We start from the raw sequence: 24,843 nt of genomic DNA, 5'->3' as shown, positions 1-24,843 counted from the left end.
TCTTCTCCGGGCAATCAGCCGATGAAAATTTAATGACAGTTTCTTTCAAGCCATTTGATCAGGGCCTCTCGGCTGCCGCACCCACCCGGGGCTGGAGCGGCTCTTTTAATGGAGCCTCAGGTTGGCCCTCCCGCCACGTGTTAATGAGGTTCTTGCTTGAAGCCTGGGTGGATGGAAGTGAGGGGGGGAGAGAAGTCACGGCTCTCCTGTATCTTCCTAACCCTCCCACCCCATCGCTGTTCCCCTCCTTCGATTCTTCCTCTCTCTCTCCTCCCCTTCTTTTCCAACTCTCCTTAAGTGTAGCTGCTGGCATTTTAAACCCCATTAATTGGCTCCCTGCTACTCCAGCCAGCAATTCTCCCTTCTAGGTAAAGGCGGACCACCAGCAGACCCTTCCCCTCCTTTCAACCTGGACCCCTTCCCCTCCACCTCTCCATCCCCAAAGAGCCTCCTGCACCCCCGAGGCATTAATAATGCATGGTCCCTTGACCCATCGCTCTTTCTAAGTAGAGATCGGTAGCCCTGCAAACAAACCACCGAATCAATGGGCAAGGCAGAGCGGACAAAGCAAAGAGACCGACAAAGTCTGATTGAAGCGAGAATAAAAAGTTGGGAGAAAGCTCCGGGTGAAGATCAAAAGGATTGGCTCAGAAATTCAATTCCTCTCCTTCCTTCCTTCCTTTCCTTCCTTCTTTCCTTCCCTTCCTTCCTTCCCTTCCTTCCCTTCCTTCCTTCCTACCTTCCTTCCCTTCCTTCCTTCCCTTCCTTTCCATTCCTTCCTTCCTTTCCTTCCTTCCTTCCTTCCTTTCCTTCCTTCCTTCCTTCCTTCCTTCCTTCCTTCTCCATTTATTTATATATTTAGTTAGTTAGTTAGTTAGTTAGTTAGTTAGTTAGTTAGTTAGTTAGTTAGTTAGTAGTATTTATATTACTGCTGTTGTGAGCCGCCCCGAGTCTGCAGAGAGGGGCGGCACACAAATCTAATAAATAATAATAATAATAATAATAATTACAGTTACAGCAAACCACCTTCCCAAGCTGATCCAGTTCTCCAGAGGAATCATTGAGTCTGTCATCTGCACCTCTATAACGGTCTGGTTCGGTTTTGCAACCCAACAAGACCGACACAGACTTCAGAGGACAATCAGAACTGCAGAAAAAACAATTGTGCCAACCTGCCTTCCATTGAGGACCGGTAGACTGCACGAGTCAAAAAGAGAGCAGGGAAAATATTTACTAACCCCTCGCATCCTGGACATAAACTGTTTCAACTCCTACCCTCAAAATGTCGCTATAGAGCACTGTACACCACGACAACTAGACACAAGAACAGTTTTCCCCCAAACACCATCACTCTGCTAAACAAATATTTCCCTCAATACTGTCAAACTATTCACTAAGTCTGCACTACTCTTACTACTGGTTTTTTTCTCATCATTCCTATCATACATTTCCTCCCACTTATGGCTGTATGACTGTAACTTGTTGCTTGTATCCTAAGATTTTTATTAATATTGATTGTTTCCTCATTGCTTATTTGACCCCTATGACAATCATTAAGTGTTGGACCTCATGACTCGACAAACGTCTCTTTTCTTTTATGTACGCTGAGAGCATCTGCACCAAAGACAAATTCCTTGTGTGTCCAGTCACACTTGGCCAATAAAATTCTATTCTATTCTATTCTATTCTATTCTATTCTATCATTCCAAATTCTATTCTATTCTATTCTATTCTTGACAAATGCATCTTTTCTTTCATGTACACTGAGAGCATCTGCACCAAAGACAAATTCCTTGTGTGTCCAGTCACACTTGGCCAATAAAATTCTATTCTATTCTATTCTATTCTATTCTATCATTCCAAATTCTATTCTATTCTATTCTATTCTATTCTTGACAAATGCATCTTTTCTTTTATGTACACTGAGATCATCTGCACCAAAGCCAAATTCCTTGTGTGTCCAATCACACTTGGTCAATAAAGAACTCTATTCTATTCTATTCTATTCTATTCTATTCCATTCCATTCCATTCTATTCTATTCTTGAGAAACATATCTTTTCTTTTATGTACACCGAGAGCAGATGCACCAAAGACAAATTCCTTGTGGGTCCAATCACACTTGGCCAATAAAGAATTCTATTCCAAAATTGGAATACTGTATTGTTTCCTTGGCCTCTGCATTTCAACTCTGCACTGATTGGCTCTTGGCAGAATCTATGCACAAAGCGAACCCAAGAAAACATGCATAGCCTTTTACACACACACACACAAACACGCACACACAGCCGCTTAATTGCAACCACTAAAAGCCAGAACCCGATACATGTATTGATTTTGCTCCTCGGGTGACAGCGAAGAGGTGGTCCCGATTGGCTGAGTGCAGAATAGCTGAGCATGAAATGTTGCGATGCTCAGCCAGCTAAGCCCAGATTCTGATGGGAAGGGGGGGGGGGAACGTCAGTTTGACCCAGATCTGAAATTTCTCTGAAGGCTTTTGGGGAGCGACCCGAATCTGTAATGCTCGCAGGGACTGCACCAATTGAGCTATGGGTGTGTGAGTGCTGTATGTGGGGGAGAGAGTGGGCATTCATGTAACACTGGAATTAAAACCAAAAAGGAAAAAAATAATTATGTTTTTGACATTGGAGAAGAAATTGCCTGAAACCCACTACAAGTGTGCTCACTGGCTTCCTCAGACCACCACCTGCCTGTCCTTCCCAAGGCCAGCCTGGGAACATGTCCACAGGATGGACAAGACTGTGCTCCAAAGGCTACTGTTTAATTCTGACCAGAGTCGTTCCATTAAATATCAAAGGGACAAGCTCCCTTTCTTTTCTCTCCTCTTTCTCCCTTCCTCCCTCTTCCTTCCTTCCTTCCTTTCTTCTTCTTTTTCTTTCTTTTTCTTTCTTTCCCCCTCTTCCTTCCTTCCCTCCCCCCCTCTCCTCCCTTCCTTTCCTTCTACATTTCCTTTCCTTTCATCTCTTCTCCTCGCTCTCTCCCTCCTTCTTTGTTTCCTTCTTCCTTCCTTCCTTCCTTCCTTTCTTTTTCTTTCCCCCCTTCCTTCCTTCCTTCCCTCGCTCTCCTTCTACCTTTCCTTTCCTTCTACTTTTCCTTTCTTTTCCTTCTACCTTCCCTTCCCTTCTTCCTTTCTTTTCCCCTCCTCCTCCTCTCCTTCTCCATCTAGTTCCAACTTTCCCCAAGAATACAAGTTGGCTAAAAGAAGGCTACAACACTGGAAGTGTTTAAGAAGAGATTGGACAACCATTTATCTGAAACGGTATACTATAGAGATTCCTGTCTACTCCTGTAGGGGGGTTGGACTTGAAGACCTCCAGGATCCTTTCCAACTTCTATTCTATTCTATTCTATTCTGTTCTATTCCATATTCCCTCTTCTATATTATTCTATTCTATATTCTATTCTATTCTATTCCCTATTTATTCCCCATTCCCTATTCTATATTATTCTATTCTATATTCTATTCTGTTCTATTCCCTATTTATTCCCTATTCTATATTATTCTATTCTATATTCTATTCTATTCTATTCCCTATTTATTCCCCATTCCCTATTCTATATTATTCTATTCTATATTCTATTCTATTCTATTCCCTATTTATTCCCTATTCTATATTATTCTATTCTATATTCTATTCTATTTCCTATTTATTCCCCATTCCCTATTCTATATTATTCTATTCTATATTCTATTCTGTTCTATTCCCTATTTATTCCCTATTTTATATTATTCTATTCTATATTCTATTCTATTCTATTCCCTATTTATTCCCCATTCCCTATTCTATATTATTCTATTCTATATTCTATTCTGTTCTATTCCCTATTTATTCCCTATTCTATATTATTCTATTCTATATTCTGTTCTATTCTATTCCCTATTTATTCCCCATTCCCTATTCTATTCTGTTCTGTTCTGTTCTATTATTCCATTCCATTCTATTCTGTATCCTATCCTATCCTATTCTATTCCCTATTTATTCCCTGTTCCTATTCCTAATCCTATTCCTATTTTATTGTACTCCTCTGCTTTCTATTCTCCAACTTTCTCTCCAACCTCTATCTCCCTTCCTGTTTTGCCTTACCTGGCTATTCCCCTCTGATGGAGAAATATATATGGTTATGACCTACAAAGCCCTTCATGGCACCGGACCAGATTACCTCAGGGACCGCCTTCTGCTGCACGAATCCCAGCGACCAGTTAGGTCCCACAGAGTGGGCCTTCTCCGGGTCCCGTCGACTAAGCAATGTCGCCTGGCGGGACCCAGGGGAAGAGCCTTCTCTGTGGCGGCCCCAGCCCTCTGGAACCAACTCACCCCAGAGATTAGAACTGCCCCCACCCTCCTTGCCTTTCGTAAACAAAACCCACCTCTGCCGCCAGGCATGGGGGAATTGAGATCCTCTTTCCCCCTAGGCCTTTACAATTCTATGCATGGTATGTCTGTATGTATGTTTGGTTTTTATATTAATTGATTTTTAATCATCAATACCAAATTACTATTGTACACTGTTTTATCGTCGCTGTTAGCCGCCCCGAGTCTCTGCAGAGGGGCGGCATACAAATCCAATAAATAAATAATAATCTGGGGGCCACCAGTGTTCTAGACCGCACATCTAGGCTTTGTCCTATTATCACGCTGCATCAAGAGAGGGGGCCCTGAACCTTCTCATTCACTCCAACCCTCCAAGTGAGGCCTCTGTTGATTTCTGCCTCATTCCCTTTCTGTTCACGCTCAGCTTTGGTAGAAGGTCACTGCTGCGTTTTCCTGCAACACCCTCGTTCCACAGAGAAAGCAAAAGGTGTGGCAGTCATTTCTCATTCCTGGGAAATGTGAACAGCTGCCTGGTGCCAACTATTACAACCAGCCAAATGCTGTCGAGACCGCAGGCGTTTGCCATGAATGAAAATGAAGATGGGCAGGAACTGGAAAGCAAAAACCATCTGTAAACTGAACGCGAGAAGCCCACGAGTACAATTTAGAATAAGAGAATAACAGAGGGGACCTCAGAGGTCTTCTAGTCCAACTTTCCTTTATCTCATATATCATATATATTTTCTTCCTTACATATATCTTCTCCTCTATTTTCACTTTTATCCTTTTATTGATTTGATTTGATTTGATTTGATTTGATTTGATTTGATTTGATTTGATTTGATTTGATTTGATTTGATTTGATTTGATTTGATTTGATTTGATTTGATTTGTATGCCGCCCCTCTCCGTAGACTCGGGGTGGCTCACAACACAATAAAACAGTTCATGACAAATCTAATAATTTACAATTTAAAATATTTTTAAAAACCCATTGTTAAGCAAACATACATACAAACATACCATACATAAATTATATATCTCAGTTCCCCCATGCCTGACGACAAAGGTGGGTTTTGAGGAGTTTACGAAAGGCAAGGAGGGTAGGGGCAGTTCTAATCTCTGGGGGGAGCTGGTTCCAGAGAGTCGGGGCCGTCACAGAGAAGGCTCTTCCCCTGGGGCCCGCCAAGCGACATTGTTTAGTTGATGGGACCCAGAGAAGGCCAACTCTGTGGGACCTAATTGGTCGCTGGGATTCGTGGAGCAGAAGGCTATATATATTACTTCATGTCTATTTTCTTCCTATGTATTTGTGTATTGGACAAATGAATAAATAAATAAATAAACTGCCCGCTCAACATTTAGAAATGGAGCTTGTGTTTAGTACACAGCAATTCATTGTGTTTGTACAGCCTATGCAAAGCTTGAAAGGACGGAAGAAAAGAATTTGTGGCTATCACAAAGAAAGGGGTTTTTCCTTCTCAACACAGTTTGACCTCTACGAGTTGAGCAGAAGGGACGCATCCAATTTACAAAGATTTGCAAAGCAGAGATAAAGTATGACGAAACCTCGCACCAATGTCATCCTTATTCTGTGCACACTGCCCAGAGCTTACAGTGATTATTGTAATTATGATTACAATTGTGGATTGTGATTTTCTCTCCCATCCCCCTTCTCTCTGTAATGGAATTCTGAGTAGCAGGTTGAAATTCAAAATTGATCTCTCCTCTCTCTCTCTCCTCCCTCCTTCTCTCTTTTCTCCTTCTCTCTCTCTCCCTCCCTCCTTCTCTCTTTTCTCCTTCTCTCTTTCTCCTTCTCTCCCTCCTTCTCTCTCTCCCTCCCTCCCTCCTTCTCTCTTTTCTCCTTCTCTCACTCTCTCTCTCCATCCCTCCTTCTCTCTTTTCTCCTTCTCTCTTTCTCCCCCTCCCTCCTTCTCTCTTTTCTCCATCTCTCTCTCTCCCTCCCTCCTTCTCTCTTTTCTCCTTCTCTCTCCCTCCCTCCTTCTCTCTTTTCTCCTTCTCTCTCTCTCCCTCCTTCTCTCTTTTCTCCTTTTCTCTCTCTCTCCCCCTCCCCTTCTCTCTTTTCTCCTTCTCTCTCTCTCTCTATCCCTCCCTCCTTCTCTCTTTTCTCCTTCTCTCTCTCTCTCCCTCCCTCCTTCTCTCTTTTCTCCTTCTCTCTCTCTCTCCCCCCCCTCTTCAGCCCTGTTGCATGCTATTACAGTGTTCCCTCGACTTTCGCAGGTCCGACATTCGCGAAAAGTCTATACCACAGTTTTTCAAAAAATATTAATTAAAAAGTACTTCATGTTTTTTTGTCTACACCATGGGTTTTCCCACCTGATGATGTCATACGTCATCGCCAAACTTTCGTCCGCCTTTAATAAATATATTTTTAATAAACTTTAATAAATAAATATGGTGAGTAATAATCTAAATGGTTGCTAAGGGAATGGGAAATTGTAAATTAGTGGTTTAAAGGGTTAAGGGAAGGCTTGTGATATGGTTCATAGCCAAAAATAATGTATTTACTTCCGCATCTCTACTCTGCGGAAATTTGACTTTTGCAGGGCGGTCTTGGAACGCATCCCCCGCGTAAGTCAAGGGAACACTGTATTTATATAACCTTTGCAAAAACCAAAACAAAATAAAAGACATTTGCACAGTGTTTACCTGCCAGCAACTAGCTGGGCTATGCCAACAACAATAACAATTTATTTTATTTATTTATTAGATTTGTCAATAACAATGCAATTCTCCCATCCTCCCTGCAAAAGCTAAGCAAACAAACGGAAAGCAAAAAGAAGAGAAAGAAAATGCATTATAAAGAAAGAACAATCAGAGGATTCCCTTTGATTAGGAACCAACGTATAAACAACCGGGAGCCCATTAAGAATTAATCAGATACTAACCAGATGCATTTAACATTCGCTCTTAACGTAATCTGTAATAGCTCCAGCAACTGCCTGCTGCAGACTTGGAAAGCAATTTTCAAAGGCCCATTGTGCTAATTGCAAAGGTCCTGGTGAAGTCACCTCTTGGATAGATCATCTTCTGTTTGATCACCGAGAAAATACATTTGTTTTGGGTTTCTTTGCCTTGTCTTGCTTTAATTGCTGCCAACCTGCCTTCCATTGAGGACCTGTATACTGCACGAGTCAAAAAGAGGGCGGGGAAAATATTTACTGACCCCTCACACCCTGGACACAAATTGTTTCAACTCCAACCCTCAAAACCTCACTACAGAGCACTGCACACCAAGACAACTAGACATAAGAACAGTTTTTTTCTGAACGCCATCACTCTACTGAACAAATAATTCCCTCAACACTGTCAGACTTTCTACTAAATCTGCACTTCTATTCTACTAGTTTTTCTCATCATTCCTATCACCCTTTTCCTCCCATGTTGACTGTATGACTGTAACTTGTTGCTTACATCCTAAGATTTTTATTAATATTGCTTCTTCATTGCTTATTTGACCCCTATGACAATCATTAAGTGTTGTACCACATGATTCTTGACAAATGTATATTTTATTTTATGTACGCTGAGAGCATCTGCACCAAGACAAATTCCTTGTGTGTCCAATCACACTTGGCCAATAAAAAATAAAAATTCTATTCTAATTTTTTTTAAAAAAGCTGATAGGGCAATTTCACAGATAGGTTTCTAGGTTTAGAAAGCTTAGACCTACGTGGCCTTAAACATGACCTAAGCATAGCCCATAAAATCATCTGCTACAATGTCCTTCCTGCCAATGACTACTTCAGCTTCAACCACAACGACACACAAGTCTTGAGTCCGACCCAACAGCCTTTTTTTAAAAGATGAAACAATAAGGAAGCGGAGACAGGAAAGGTATATCAGTGAAGGAGGGGGCGTCCGTCCAGATCTCCTGCATCCCTCTCTTGACGTCTGTCTCGTCCCATTTATACAATTATGACATTTGTCACTAGAGCCGTGGAGGTGGGAGATCGGAAATTGCATTTGAACAAAAATCATGGGAAATGCTAGAATATGAAAGCGGAGCTTTCCGAACGTAGAGTTCTCAGCATCCAGGCCTTGCCTCTAGGCACAAATGACATTCAAAACAGCGAGCAAGTGACAATGTGCAAGATTAAAATGAACAGTGCTCCAAAGAAAGTCACTTCCTGCTTTTGTTGCTGTCCAAGAGGAGCAAATCCCAGAAATGAGGACCCACATTATTGGAAGCGACATGGCGATTCTGTAAACCGCTTAGAGAGGGTTGCAAAAGCTCTATGAAGCGGTATATAAGTCTTTTCTTCTGGGTAAAAGGTTTTTTTTCCCTCCACTTTTAAACACTGCAATATCATATATAGTACCTTCAATCTTCAATACAACACAGTGAATTTGATTGATTGATTGGATTGGATTGGATTGGATTTGTATGCCGCCCCTCTCCGCAGACTCGGGGCGGCTAACAACAGTAGTAAAACAGCATGTGACAATCCAATATAAACAGTTAAAAACTCCTATTGTAAAACCAAACATACATACAGACGTACCATGCATAGAATTGTAAAGGCCTAGGGGGAAAGAGTATCTTAATTCCCCCATGCCTGGCGGCAGAGGTGGGTTTTAAGAAGCTTACGAAAGGCAAGGAGGGTGGGGGCTATTCTAATCTCTGGGGGGAGTTGGTTCCAGAGGGTTGGGGCCGCCACAGAGAAGGCTCTTCCCCTGGGTCCCGCCAAGCGACATTGTTTAGTTGACGGGACCCGGAGAAGACCCACTCTGTGGGACCTAACTGGTCGCTGGGATTCGGGCAGCAGAAGGCGGTCCCTGAGATAATCTGGTCCGGTGCCATGAAGGGCTTTATAGATCATAACCAACACTTTGAATTGTGACCGGAAACTGATCGGCAACCAATGCAGACTGCAGAGTGTTGGTGTAACATGGGAATTTACATTTAGATTTGGTATTTATCATCCAACAATATGCTGCTGCCTCCTTTACTTTTATCGCCTGGAAAACTTTCATACAGACTTTTCAATATCATTATGCAAACTTACAATACTATTTGCTATTACATCTCATCTCTTTGCTTTCACATTATCTATTATATAAGTCTAAATGCTATTACTTCCTTCTTTCCTTCTTTCCCTCCCTCCCTCGCTCCCAGTGGATTAGAATGTAGCATGGCAGGCTAACTCAGCCCACTGCCAACAGTTCAATTCACACCAGGCTCAAGGTTGACTCAGCCTTCCGTCCTTCCGAGGTGGGTCAAATGAGGACCCAGATTGTTGGGTGCAATATGCCGATTCTGTAAACCATTTAGAGAGGGCTGCAAAAGCATTGTGAAGCGGTATATAAGTCTAAATACTATTGCTATTGCTAATAAAGGACTTTCCTCCCTTCTCCTCTGCTACGTTCTAGAATTCTGGTCCGATCTAAGCCCAGTACACAAAATCTGCCTGCTACAACGTCTTACCTGTCAATGACTTGTTCATACACAAGCACACAATTTATTATTTATTTATTTTATTTATTCATTTGTCCAATGCACAAATACATAAGAAGAAAATAGACATGAAGTAATATATATAAGGATAAAAGTGAAAATAGAGAAGATATATGAAAGGAAGAAAATATATATGATATATGAGATAAAGGAAAGACAATTGGACAGGGGACGAAAGGCACACTAGTGCACTTATGCACGCCCCTTACTGGCCTCTTAGGAACCTGGAGAGGTCAATCGTGGAGAGTCTAAGGGAGAAATGTTGGGGGTTAGGGGTTGACACTATTGAGTCTGGTAATGAGTTCCACACTTTGACAACTCGATTGTTAAAGTCATATTTTTTACAGTCAAGTTTGGAGCGGTTCGTATTAAGTTTGAATCTGTTGCTTGCTTTTGTGTTGTTGCAGTTGAAGCTGAAGTAGTCATTGACCAGTAGGATGTTGCAGCATATGATCTTGTGGGCAATACCTAAATCATGTTTTAGGCGCCGTAGTTCTAGGCTTTCTAGACCCAGGATTGTTAGCCTATTTTCATAGGATATTCTGTTTCGAGTGGAGGAGTGAAGGGCTCTTCTGGTGAAATATCTTTGGACGTTTTCAAGGGTGTTAATGTCTGAGGTGTGGTATGGGTTCCAGACAGATGAGCAGTAGTCTAGGATGGGTCTGGCAAAAGTTTTGTAGGCTCTTGTGAGTAGTGTGAGATTGCCGGAGCAGAAGCTACGTAGGATTAGGTTAACAACTCTAGAAGCCTTTTTGGCGATGTTGTTGCAGTGGGCTTTAGCACTTCATTCATTCATTCATTCATTCATTCATTCATTCACTCACTCACTCACTCACTCACTCACTCACTCATTCATTCGACTTCTATGCCGCCCTTCTCGATGTGACTCAGGGTGACATACAACTTTGTAAATGCAATGGGAGACTAGATTCCTGTTGTGTAGGCTTGAGCAATACATTTTTTTTTTGAGCTGCAACCTAACTCATGGCCTTGGTTCTTGGAGCTTGACAGATCTCGTCTGTCTTCGTCAAGGCTGTTGCAAACCTTTGTGTTCCTCCTACTCAGCCTTGCAACAAGATTCCATCACAGTCCATGTTTCACCATGGCAACCTGTTGTGGTTAGCTCTGGCGCAGCTCCTGCCCCAAGGAATGTGCAGGTGGATGCTCCCAGTAGAATCTGCCGATGAAGTCTCCTCTGACCAAGGAAGCGTGAGTGACAGGGAAGAGGGGAGTTTGGCAGACAGCCCAGGAGGAGATCAGTCATCTGTATCATCCCTGGATTCTGAACAAGAATTAATGACACATCCACGCGTGCGTAGAGTGATGCATAGGAGACAACAACTGAAGGATTATTACAAGAGAAAATGAGACCACCTGTGGTTGGGTGGGGCTGCTGTAATTAGTGCTACAGATAAAAGTGCAGCCTGGTGTTTTAGCCTCATGGCAGTTTATCTGATTCATTGTTTCACCAAGATCGTGGTTTTTGCTGTTCAAGATTGTGTGTGGACTCTCTGGACTTTAGAATTGGACTCAATTTCCCAGTTATTGGGTGAGCAATTGGATTGCATTTCACCTGTGCCTGGTGTGTACCAGAAAATCCCTTTGACATTTAAAAAGGGAGCTGTTTTTGTTTTTCTGTTTATAAAAACTTTTGGGTTTTCCTTTTATTGTGTGGTGTGTGTCTTCCTGGACTAATTACCCTGTAATTACGGGTGGTTGAGACACGCTGGCAGAACAGCAACCCAAGTTGAGATTGTGTTTCTCATCCCACCTGAGGTCAAAGAGGCAGCAAGGAATCCAGGTAGCCCCCCCCCCCCGTACGAAGTTTGCAGGAGCAATTGTGCAATAGACATGCATGATACATCAGGTGTGTTCTTCAAAGACATCTAATTTCAGTCAACATGAGCAAAAAAAACGAGGCGGAAAGATCTCCATTGTGATTTCAAAGGATGCTGATTTGATCTCCAGGAGTTTGAAATGGAGCATTAAGAGGAACATCACCGAAGCCCACGGTGGCCTAGCGATAGCCTTGGGAGGGCAGAACCTTCTAATGAGTCGGTTGCTAGGCATCTGCTGTTAGCAACGGGTCCTTCTAAGCTGTGTAAGGAGGAGGAATTAGCAAGATGATAATGATGGGTGGGAAGCAGGAACAAAGCTACTGTCATCCGGTGGCTAAAGATGAAACTGGTGAAAGGAGAGAGAAAGAGGAAGAAGAAGAGGAGAGAGAAGAGAGAAGAAAAAGAGAGAAAGAGAAAGAGGGAAAGAGAAAGAAAGAGAAAGAAAGAGAGATGAGAGAAAGAAAGAAGGAAGGAAAGAAGGAAGGAAAGAAGAAAGAAAGAAAAGAAGGAGAGAGGGAAGATGAGAAGAGAAGGAATGAGTGAGGGAGAGGGAGGGAGGGAGAGAAGAGGGAGAGAAAGAAAGAGAAAGAGGGAGGGAGAGAAAGAGAAAGAGAGAAAAGAGAAGGAAAAGGAGAGAGGGAAGGAGGATGAGAAGAGAAGGAGTGAGTCAGGGAGAGAGGGAGGGAGAGAGAGAAAGAAAGAAAGAGAAAGGGAGGGAGAGAAAGAGAGAGGAGAGAAAGAAAAGAGAGAGATGGAAGATGAGAAGAGAAGGAGTGAGGGAGGGAGAGAGAAAAGAGAGAGAAAGAAAGAGAAAGAGGGAGAGAAAGAGAAAAAGAAAGAGAAGGAGAGAGGGAAGGAGGAAGAGAAGGAGCGAGGGAGAAAGAGGGAGTCTTAAAATAGCCCCTTTTAAAAGCTTCCACCTTGCTCACCCACAGAAACAGGAGTGTTGATTTATTTATCAGTGATATTTGCTTACTTTCCCTACAAGAAAAGCCAATTAAAGATCTATTAATAATAGAAGAACAGATCATCCTTTGGACTGGAAATAAACTTTGAATAGGAGGACCACAATGTGACCTCTTTATATCTTTAAACCCCCAAATCTTTAGAATGAAGGAAGGCAAAAAGGATGAACGAATGAGCATTATGGTCACCCCCGGTTCTTAAGAAAATAATCCGATGGGTGAGGGAGCAAAAAACCTGGGAAGATGACAACTTTTATAGCCAAGCCAAGATTGTTGATCACAACGTTGGGTGCAGACAATGTTCTGAATCTATGGTTGTCTGGCAAACTCTTCCAGTGACCATGGTTGGGCACCCTGGATGTAGAAGGAGATATATCTCCCTTTATGGCTGGAGATGTAGACTTTGAAAGCTTCTAAGATAATAGAATAAAATAGAATTCTTTATCGGCCAAGTGTGATTGGACACACAAGGAATTTGTCTTTGGTGCAGATGCTCTCAGTGGACATAAAAGAAAAGAGACATTTGTCAAGAATCATGAGACACAGTACTTAATGATGGTCATAGGGGTCAAATAAGCAACCAGGAAACAATCCATATTAACACAAAATCTTAAGGATACAAGCAACAAGTTACAGTCATAAGTGGGAGGAGATGGGTGATAGGAATGATAAGGAAAAATTAGTAGTGATAGTAATGCAAACTTAGTAAATAGTTTGACAGTGTTGAGGAAATTATTTGTTTAGCAGAGTGATGGCATTCGGGGGGAAAAACTGTTCTTGTGTCTAGTTGTCTTGGTGTGCAATGCTCTATAGCGACGTTTTGAGGGTAGGAGTTGAAACAGTTCATGTCCAGGATGCGAGGGGTCAGTAAATATTTTCCCCGCCCTCTTTTTGACTCGTGCAGTCTACAGGTCCTCAATGGAAGAAGGCAGGTTGGCAGCCATTGTTTTTTCTGCAGTTCTGATTCTCCTCTGAAGTCTGTGTCGGTCTCGTTGGGTTGCAGAACTAAACCAGACAGTTATAGAGGTGCAGATGACAGACTCAATGGTTCCTCTATGGCAGTGTTTTTCAACCAGTGTGCCGCGGCACACTAGTGTGCCGTGAGACATGGTCAGGTGTGCCGCGAAGCTCAGAGAGAGAAAGAAAGCAAAAGAGAGAGAAAGAGCAAGCGAGAGAGAAAGAGAACAAGAGAGAGAGAAAGAAAGCAAGAGAGAGAGAAAGAGAACAAGAGAAAGAAAGAAAGAAAGAGAGAGAGAGAGAAAGAGAGAGCAAGAGAGAGAGAGCAAGAGAGAGAAAGAAAGCAAGAGAGAGAGAGAGAGAAAGAGAGGGAGGGAAGGAAAGAGAGAGAAAGACATAGAGGGAGGGAGGGAGGGAGAGAGAAAGAGAGCAAAAAAAGAGAGGAAGGAAGGAAGAGAAAGAAAGAGGGATGGAGAGAGAGAAAGAAAGAGGAAGGGAGAGAAGGAGGGAGAGAGAAATAGAGCAAAAGGGAGGAAGAGAGAGAGAGAGAGAATTTTTTTGTCCAAACTTTTTTTAGCCCCCCGCCCCACTCAATGTGCCCCAGGGTTTCGTAAATGTAAAAAATGTGCCGCGGCTCAAAAAAGGTTGAAAATCACTGCTCTATGGAACTGGATCAGCAGCTCCTTGGGTAGTTTGAGGCAGCCACTTCCAAAAAGCCTTCTATGCCTTGGAACAATCCCCCTTCTCCCTTCCTCCAGACAACCAAACAATGTATTTATTATTGTTCAACGGTACAGGTTTACTGCAGCTGCAGGCAAACCCCGAGGCTTAATGAGACAGGATTCCCTGAGGGCTGATAACTTTTGAAGCAATCCTCCCCGTGATTTCTTTGACCTGCAACCAAGTTGCCTTTTCTCATGTGGTGTCTTCGCCCTGGGGACAAGTCCCCATCTCATTTCTCCAGCTTGAACTTGTCCAAAGTTCACAGATTGGCATTCCCTTCTCTCTATTTTGCCCAGATCTTAATCCAAGACTATTTCAATGTATTCATAGCAATAGCATTTAGGCTTACATACCCCTTCACAGTGCTTTACAGCCCTCTCTAAGCGGTTTACAGAGAGGAAGCATTTTGCCTCCAACAATCTGGGTCCTCATTTTACCCACCTCAGAAGGGATGGAAGGCTGAGTCAACCTTGAGCTGAAGAAGGAGAAGAGGAAGAGGAGGAAGAAGAGGAAGAGGAGGAAGAAGAGGAAGAGGAAGAGGAGGAGGAGGAAGAAGAAGAAGAAGAAGAAGAAGAAGAAGAAGAAGAAGAAGAAGAAGAAGAAGAAGAAGAAGAAGAAGAAGAAGACGTTATTTGGGGGAACCAGGAGGAGGAGGAGGAGGTTCTCATAAACTCCAAAAGGACAAATGACGACATTCCCATTTCATCACCACACCCTCAGGGTCTCTTTCTCAAAATGTCCAGCCTGATTTCCACCAAGCAAGCAAACAAACAAGCAAACCAAGCTTGTTTCTCCTGAATGACTCAAAATGCGGTCAGACCTTCTGTGTTTTTATAGCCTCCCAGCCTGCCAAAGAACCCACAACGTATTTTTGTTTGGTTTGGTCTTTCAGGAGAAGAAGGGAAGGGAAGGGAAGGGAAGCAAAGGGAAGCAAAGAGAAGAGAAGAGGAGAGAAGAGGAGAAGAGAATAATGGAATGAAGAAAGATAGAAGAGGAGAGGAGAGGGAGGAGGAGGAGGAGGAAGGAAGAGAAGAGTGGAATGGAGAGAAGAAGAGAATAATGGAATGAAGAAAGATAGAAGAGGAGAGGAGAGGGAGGAGGAAGAGGAGGAGGAAGTAAGAGAAGAGGAGAGAAGAGAAGAGGAGAAGAGAATAATGGAATGAAGAAAGATAGAAGAGGAGAGGAGAGGGAGGAGGAAAAGGAGGAGGAAGGAAGAGGAGAGGAGAAGAGAAGAGAATAATGGAATGAAGAAAAATAGGAGAGGAGAGGGAGGAGGAAGAGGAGGAAAAGGAGGAGAAGGAAGGAAGAGAAGAGTGGAAAGGAGAGAAGAGGAGAGGAGAAGAGAATAATGGAATGAAGAAAGATAGAAGAGGAGAGGAGAGGGAGGAGGAAGAGGAGGAGGAGGAAGGAAGAGAAGAGTGGAATGGAGAGAAGAAGAGAATAATGGAATGAAGAAAGATAGAAGAGGAGAGGAGAGGGAGGAGGAAGAGGAGGAGGAAGGAAGAGGAGAGGAAAGAAGAGGAGAGGAGAAGAGAATAATGGAATGAAGAAAGATAGAAGAGGAGAGGAGAGGGAGGAGGAATAGGAGGAGAAGGAAGGAAGAGAAAAGTGGAAAGGAGAGGAGAGGAGAGAAGGGAAGGGAAGATGATACCAATCTCGCTTCTTGATAGATTGCTTTTCTTGCAGCCAACATTTATTTACTATGCCCACCAAATGCTTCTGTTTATCCCTCTGCAGATCATTAAATCTTTCCCTCCTCCCACAACCTGTTCGGTAAAGCTGGGTGTAAAAGATGTTTTCGTGCCGAAAATGCAAAATTTCCAGGCTTTGCTTGTTTTGTTTCTCCTGGGACTTCGAGAAGGCCGCCACTTCGGGGGCGATGGGTCCTCCCCTCTGAAGTCTGAAGGAGCTTTGCAAACCGTTGGGGTTCTGGAGAACCAGGCTCCGCTCGGCTCCCTCCTGCTTTCAAGAGACGTTCTTCTCATCCCCGACCCACTCAGCAATGCCCTTTCAATTAATCAGGCAGCCCAAACAGCCAGCCTATAATTGAGTCCCAGGGTGCCCTGATTAAGCACCCCACAGAGGAGGGAAACTCTGGGCCCCTCCACTTTATTTATTCAATGCAAAAAATGTATAACAAGGTATAGAAACATAGAAGATTGACAGCAGAAAAAGACCTCCTGGTCCATCTCGTCTGCCCTTATACTATTTCCTGTATTTTATCTCAGGATGGATCTATGATTATCCCAGGCATGTTTACATTCAGTTCCTGTGGATTTACCAACTACGTCTGCTGGAAGTTTGTTCCAAGCATCTACTCCTCTTTCAATACAATCATATTTTCTCATGTTGCTTTTGATCTTTCCCCCAACTACCTTCAGATTTTGTCCCCTTGCTCTTGGGTTCACTTTCCTATTAAAAACACTTCCCTCCTGAACCTTATTTAACCCTTTAACATATTTAAATGTTTTGATCATGTCCCCCCCTCTCTCTATCTCTCTATCTCTCTACCTACCTACCTATCTACCTACCTACCTACCTCTCTCTCTCTCTCTCTCTCTATCTATCATCTATCTATCTATCTATCTATCTATCTACAGTATCTATCTATCTATCTATCTATCTATCTATCTATCTATCCATCCATCCATCCATCCATCCATCCATCCATCCATCCATCCATCCATCTATCCAGCCATCTACTTACCTACCTACCTACCTACCTACCTACCTCTCTCTCTCTCTCTCTCTCTCTCTCTCTCTCTATCTATCTATCTATCTATCTATCTATCTATCTATCTGTTGTGGTTCCGTCTGAGGCCCCTCAGGGAACGGCTGACCTTCTGTCGGTTTCCAGCTCAGAGGGAGAGGCTGAGGAACAGGAGGTGCAGACAGACGAGGAGGAATCCCAGGCTGAAGAAGAGGGAGGACAGCCAGAGTCCCACCAGGGGGAGCTCTCCTCAGCAAGCAGCCTGGATTCCTTAGAGGAAAGTGCACAAGCCATAATTGATCTGCGACAACGAAGAGCTAATCAGAGACGGAGTCAATTGGCTAAATACTTTCAGCATTAAAGTGGCAGCAGCTGGGTTTGGGTGTGGTGCTCTTGGGAAAGGCTAAAAGGCAGACCCACCCTTCCTGGCTTGTGGAGTTTTATCTTTGAGAGTCGTGGGACCTGACTGTGAACTTTGGCGTCTTGGAATCCTGGTTTGTGCCTTTGACTATTGAAACCTTGGGGGGGGGTGCTGTTTTTTCCAGTTGGTGTTGAGGTCTGGGGGAACCCAGACAGAACACTATCTATCTATCTATCTATCTATCTATCTATCTATCTATCTATCTATCTATCTATCTATCTATTTATTAAATTTGTATGCCGCCCCTCTCTGTAGACTCGCGGCAGCTCACAACAGTAATAGAAAAACAATGTACAATACAAATCGAATAATTAAGACTAAAAACCCGTAATTTAAGAAAACATACACACAACATACCACACATAAACAGTATAGGCCTGGGGAAGTTAGAGTTCATGGAGTCGTTCCTGGTAAGTTTTATGCTCGAGACTATCCACCATTTTTGTAGCTCATCTTTGGACCCGTTCAATTTTATCCATCTCTTTTTGTAGGTGAGGTCTCCAGAACTGGACACAGTATTCCAAATGGGGTCTCACCAGTGCTCTATCCAGCGGGATCACCATCTCCCTCTTCCTGCTTGTTATAGCTCTAGTTATGCAGCCAAGCATCCTACTTGCCTTTCCTACCTCTTCTAAAATTATACACATTCAACCTCATTTACTGCGGTAGGAAAAACATACCCAGAGCCAAGAAGGGGAATAAAAGAAAAAAAAATCAATTTTTTTCTACTGTTTCTGCGTATCTGACTTTACCTGTAGGAGCCCATCCCTGGTTTGGACCAATGTAAACCAGAACCATTTAAGCACAAACAAACACAACCCTCCTTTGCAAATGTGGGTTCTTCACACAAAGTCAGTTTGGCCTAGTGCAGTGTTTCCCAACCTTGGCAACTTGAAGATATCTGGACTTCAACTCCCAGAATTCGCTGGCTGGGGAATTCTGGGAGTTGAAGTCCAAATATCTTCAAGTTGGCAAGGTTGGGAAACACTGGCCTAGTGGTTAAGGTGCTGGCTGTGAAACCGGAACACAGCAAGTTCTAGTTCCGTCTTAGGCATGAAAGCTGGTTAGGTGGCTTTGGGCCAATCCCCAGGAGATGTGAGTTCTACTCCTGCCTAAGCCATGAAAACTGATTGAATGCTAAGTCAATCTTTCTCTTCTCATTGCAAACCACTTCACAGAGTTGTTGTTGTGTAGGGAAAATAGGAAGAGGGATGAGCATTATTGGCTGCCTATTCATAAAAATAACCCAAGCGGGATAAACATTTAATAATAATAAAAAAATCCAGAATCTTTGCAGATGGTGGGTGGGAAATATACTCACATAATGACATACGGGTGGGGGACATTTCCCTTGCGAGTTGAGGGCAGGTTGGAGGCACTGTGGAGAACAAAGGTGATGGATTCCTTGTCGGGATTGGCCAGGTGCCAATCATTCGTGTGGGACGTCAACACGGTTTGTCCTGGTCCAGCTGGATCTTCTTTTACCTGCCAAGTGGAAGCCAGAGAAAGATTTGAAACCTGTGGGTGGAGGTCTGATCAGTTCTCAGGAGGAGGAAGGAATGGCAAGTTCATTGAGGTTCTCCCCATCGGTTTCTTTCCATGGGCTCAATCACTTCCGTGGCTCCATTTCTGGAAGTAAAAGAAGCCACGGATAATTTCAGGAGCTCCTCAAATAGGGGATGATGGGAGATGATGGAAGCATCTATCTGAGTTGGGTTACAACAGGGACTAGAACTTCCATTCTTAAACAAGACAGTTTTCAAAAAGTTTATTTTTTCTCCACCATAAAAACATGCTTACATCATATACCCTTAAACACATCTTTTTTAAAATACAATTTTACTAAAAGAATATCAATTCTATTATCCCTTAACTTTTGGTATATGTTTGCTTAAATCTTGCTGCCTCCTTTTCCAGTTTCATCCTCCAGATAAACCAATTATGTTCTAATTAAATTTACCACTAATATGCCTTCCTGTGCTTAATAAATTATTTTTAACTTCTTAAATCAAAGCTGTAGGGTCACCTTCTCATCCTTATTTGCTTTCTCAATAACGAAAAACCCTTATCTAATAGTAAATCCACATGTACTTATATTGAACATTCAAATAGTATAAGGGCAGACTAGATGGACCATGAGGTCTTTTTCTGCCGTCAGACTTCTATGTTCTATGTTTCTAAATCATAAATTATTTCTATATAATGTGTAATCAATTTTTCTTCTAATAACCTAAAGGTATTCACCATTTTTGAGCTTCATAAAGTTAGACAGTTGTTTGTTTGTTATTCACATTTCTGAATCGAAAGAGGGATCGTCTTGGTTGTTAAATAAATCCAGTTTCCCACCACTACCACCACTACCGCTGTCAACTTTGCTTGTCAAAGGCCAGCTGGGAAAGTTACAAATGGGAATCACAGGATGGATGGATGGATGGATGGATGGACGGATGGAAGGATGGAATGAAGGAATGAAGGAACGAAGACACAAAGGAAGGAAGAACTTCCAGAAGAGGTCGTGACAGCTGTCAGCCTGGAGAGGTTCAAGGCAGGATTAGACCAATTCATGGATGCCAAGTGTATCATAGGTGGTTATTGAAATGGATGTCCATGTGCCACCTCTATGTTGGTTGGGGCAGGCAGGGCTCCCTTGGGTACCATTTGTTGGGGGTCAAGGGAAAGGGAGGGTTTTGCCTTCCCTTTCTGCTCAAGATCCCCAGGGACAATTGGGGGGGGGGCACTGTGCGACACTGAATGCTGGACTCAATGGACTTTGGCCCAATTCAGCAGGGCTCTTCTTATGTTCTAAGGAAGGAATGAACGAATGAACAAAGGAAGGAACGAAGGAATGAAGGAATGAAGAAACGAAGGACAGGAAGGATGGGAGGCAAAATGGAAGGAAGGAAGGAACGAAGGAAGGAAGGAACGAAGGAAGGAAGGAACGAATCAAGGAAAAGGAAGGAAGGGAGGCAAGAAGGAAGGAAGGAAGGAACGACAGAAGGTAGGAAGGAATGAAGGAACGAAGGAAGGAACGAAGGAAAAGGAAGGAAGGGAGGAAGGGAGGGAGGCAAGAAGGAAGGGAGGGAGGGAGGCAAGAAGGAAGGGAGGGAGGCAAGAAGGAAGGGAGGGAGGGAGGGAGGGAGGGAGGAGTCAGGGAGAAAGAGTAAGGAAGCAAGGGAGGGAAATTATAAGACCAAAACTGGTTTTCTTTGCAGTTGATGATGTACTAAAGGAATTGATGGCTACATTTTTCATGGCAAATGCAGTTGTATGCATACACCCCACATATTGGGGAGGGGAGGAAAGAGAAAGAGAGAGAGAGAGAGAGAGAGAAAGGGCTTCTATCTCTTTGCTGCCCTTTCCAGGAAGTTCTGCATTATACAACAGCGGGTCGGTCAGTTGATTCAGGGCCAAGGCTCCTGTTTTCTCAGACCCTGGCCAGTTCTTTTTGTAAGTTTCCTCCTTGCATTCTTTGCTAAAGCTGATCTGGACAGCCACTCAAGAATTCCCCCTCCCTCACTGGCAGCAAAAGCCTCCATACCCGGGGAGCCCCCTAGCCATGGTTGGTCCACGCTCTACAAACAATAAAGATACGGTCAAATGAAAGGCTGGATCCCTCTGGGCATTGCAGGGGGCGCGAAGTGGGGTGGGAATGAATAAAAGATGAAACATTAAAGTAGACCGAGAGAAACGGGTATTTATTTATTGATGCATTTGCTCTCTGTGCTGCCTTTCTTCCAAAGAATCCTATATCAGGAACTCCCACATTCAATTCGAAATTTCCAAAATTGATTTATTTATTTTGTCCAGCACCTGCCGATAGTATAAATAGAACCTTGTTTATATACATGAGTGTTGTGGTTAGCTCTGGCCCTGCTCCTGCCCCAAGGACTGTGGATGTGGGGGAGACATCCACATGCTGCAGGCCTGTTTTGTCCCCGGTGGAATCTGCTGATGAAGGCTCCTCTGACCAAGAAGACATGAGTGACAGGGAGGAGGAGAGTGGGGCAGACAGCTCAGAAGGAGATCAATTATCCAGCTCCTCCTTGGATTCAGAACAAGAGTTAATGATACAGCCACGCATGCGGAGAGAGATGCATAGGCAACAACAACTGAAAGATTATTATCAAAGAAAATGAGGCCACCTGTGGTTGGGTGGGGCTGTGGTCATTAGTGAGGCTGCTATAAAGAGCAGCCTATGGGTTTGGCCATTGTGGAGGATTATCTGATTGTTGTGTTTCATGACTGCTTTACTGACTTTGACCTTTTGTGTGCTGATTTTTTTTCCCCGCTTTGAAACTAAACCAGAGCAAAGTGTGTTTCACTTTGTGAAAGAAGAAGGACTGTGAATTGCCTCACAGCTGCAAGCTAAGTATCACAGAACAGATAAGGGACTTGTACAAATTACCAGTTTGTTTGGAGACAAGTGCTCTTGGCTATCCCAAAAGAGGGCTTGGTTTAAGTGAATTTTCATTATAAAGAACATTGTTTTGAATTTTCAAACGTGTGTGTGTGTGAAATTTGTACCTGTGAATTTTTGGGAGGATTCTACCAGAGAGCCCAACAGAACACATGAGATGGGTACTAATAAGAGGGAAACGTCGGGACAGTGATGGAAGGAACACTGGTGCCCTTATGCACGCCCCCTACTGACCTCTTAGGAATCAAGTGAGGTTAAGAGTAGACAGTCTAAGAGTAAAATTTTGGGGGTTTGGTGATGAAACTACAGAGTCAGGTAATGAGTTCCAAGCATGGACCACTCGGCTGCTGAAGTCGTATTTTCTACAGTCAAGTTTGGAGTTGTTTACTTGGAGTTTGTATCTGTTGTGTGCTCGTGTATTGTTGTGGTTGAAGCTGAAGTAGTCCTTGACAGGAAGGATGTTGCAGCAGGTGATTTTATGAGCTATGCTTAGGTTGTGTTGAAGGTGACGTAGTTCTAAGCTTTCTAAGCCCAGGATTTCAAGTCTGGTTGTGTATTATGAGTAGAAGAGTGGAGGGCTTTTCTTGTAAAGTATCTTTCTAATGTATTTATGTCCGAAATGCGGTGTGGGTTGTGTGAGATTGATGGACCGACAGCTACAAATTGGCCTCAAGTTGAGTCCCAACCCGGTATGGGAAGATTTGAACTAAGATTTCATGGCCTTCACTCAACATCTGCCAGATCTATGGAACAGGAATCAGAAACCTACCGTAGCTACCTCCTATAAAGAGAACCTCTATAACAGTGTTTCCCAACCTTGGCAACTTGAAGATATTTGGACTTCAACTCCCAGAATTCCCCAGCCAGCATACGCTGGCTGGGGAATTCTGGGAGTTGAAGTCCAAATATCTTCAAGTTGCCAAGGTTGGGAAACACTGCCCTATAAGATGTTTTACAGATGGCATTCCCCATCAACGTGGCTAGCCAAAATGGGCCCAAACCTTTCACCGATTTGCTAGAAATGTAAAAAGCCACCAGAGTAGGAGTGCCACAAGACACGTGAGTTTTGGAATAAAATAACACAACAGGTGGAAGAAATATTGAAGGTGAAACCAGAACTTTTAGTGGCTGGGAATAACTATTGATAAATATGATGAAAGTACAACATACCTCCTGTTACACATTTTGACCGTAGCGAGACTGGTCTTTGCTCAAAAATGGAAAAATTAAGATCTCCCCACAGATGAAGCAATTTTATATAAAATAATTATCATGTGCAGAGATGGATAGGCTAATGTTAAGAGCTGAAAGATAAAACTGAAACAGAGTGTTTTGAAACCTGGGACAAATTATACCCCTGGTGGCAAAAGGGCTTTCTGCTTGAAAAGCTTCAAGGGAGAACCCTACTTTTATTTTTATTTTTATTTTTTATTTTATTTTATTTTTTATTTATTCTTTGTCCAATATACAATACATATGGAAGAGAATAGACATTAAGTAATATATATAATGATAGAAAGTAAAAAGAGGAGAAGTAGATGGGAGGGAGAGAATATATATGATATAAGAGATAAGGAGAGAATATATATGATATATATATATAAGATAGATAGATAGATAGATAGATAGATAGATAGATAGATAGATAGATAGATAGGGAGAGAATATATATGATATATGAGACAAGGAAAGACAATTGGACAGGGGACGATATCAGTGCACTTATATACGCCCCTTACTGGCCTCTTAGGAACCTGGAGAGGTCAATCGTGGAGAGTCTAAGGGAGAAGTGTTAGGGGTTGGGAGTTGACACTATTGAGTCCGGTAATGAGTTCCACGCTTCGACAACTCGATTGTCAAAGTCATATTTTTTATAGTCAAGTTTGGAGCGGTTAATATTAAGTTTGAATCTGTTGTGTGCTCTTGTGTTGTTCCGGTTGAAGCTGAAGTAGTCGTTGACCGGAAGGATGTTGCAGCATATGATCTTGTGGGCAATACTTAAATCGTGTTTTAGGCGCCGCAGTTCTAAGCTTTCAAGACCCAGGATAGATAGTCTATTTTCGTAGGGTATTCTCTTTCGAGTGGTCTTCTCCACTCTCTGTCATATCCAAGTCCTTGTCGGTTCCCTTAAATTGCTTTGATATTTCTCTCTTTAGACCCAGAATTGCTTCCGAGAACCATTGTGCACCTCGAAAGACGTGCATATATATTATTCCTTTTGGCACAACCAATTTGTCCTCGTTCTCCTAGGAAGCCAAGCATAAACCCATCTAACAGCTGAATGCGTATTCTCTATTTACTCTTGCCTCCGGCTTTATTTTATTTTATTTTTTTCATTTTTTATTTCCCCCCCTTCCTCTCTCTTTCTCCTTCCCGGGGACATGTTTGAAATGGGAAGTCTCCGTCGAGTTTGCTTAGCGCTCGTCTCCGAAGCGTGAACGAAGGAACGTTTGAAAGTGCATAACAACCTCTTTTCCCCCGTAGCACTGGAGGCGTTTGTGAAACTGATCAAGCAGGTTCAGACATTTGGGGAAAAGATGCAGGTGATCAGGGCCTTTATGAGAGGGATCAAACATGGGTTCTTCAGATCTTTTTGTTGATATATCTCCAAACACACCAGCCTGCGTCATTATTTAATACCTTATTCCCACCGAGTCTATTTAGAAATGCAGTCAGTTTTTATTTCAGCCTCAGGTAGGTAGATAGGTAAGTAGATAGATAGATAGATAGATAGATAGATAGATAGATAGATAGATAGATAGATAGATAGATAGATAGATAGAGAGAGAGGTAGGTAGGTAGGTAGGTAAGGTAGGTAGATAAGTAGATAGCTGGATAGATGGATGGATGGATGGATAGATAGATAGATAGATAGATAGATAGATAGATAGATAGATAGATAGATAGATAGATAGATAGATAGATACTGTAGATAGATAGATAGATAGATAGATAGATAGATAGATAGAGAGAGAGAGAGAGAGAGGTAGGTAGGTAGGTA

The 24,843-nt window shown here is 42.8% G+C and overlaps 1 protein-coding gene across 1 annotated transcript in view; it reads right to left on the bottom strand.

The window, feature by feature from the left end:
• CCDC33 (coiled-coil domain containing 33) overlaps nt 1-24,843 on the bottom strand; it is a 105,175-nt gene that overhangs the window by 55,058 nt on the left and 25,274 nt on the right. Inside the window, exons 5-6 of the mRNA XM_070762765.1 lie at nt 18,747-18,910; nt 13,613-13,619 (exon numbers count right to left, since the gene is read on the bottom strand). Of these exons, the coding sequence (XP_070618866.1) occupies nt 13,613-13,619; nt 18,747-18,910 (171 nt within the window). The remainder of the gene's footprint in view (nt 1-13,612; nt 13,620-18,746; nt 18,911-24,843) is intronic.

This window comes from Erythrolamprus reginae, chromosome 10 (genome assembly GCF_031021105.1).
Source record: "Erythrolamprus reginae isolate rEryReg1 chromosome 10, rEryReg1.hap1, whole genome shotgun sequence".
NCBI classification, from domain to species: domain Eukaryota; kingdom Metazoa; phylum Chordata; class Lepidosauria; order Squamata; family Dipsadidae; genus Erythrolamprus; species Erythrolamprus reginae.
Note: the sequence above shows the minus strand (reverse complement) of the source record. Positions and strands in the feature narration are given on the sequence as shown.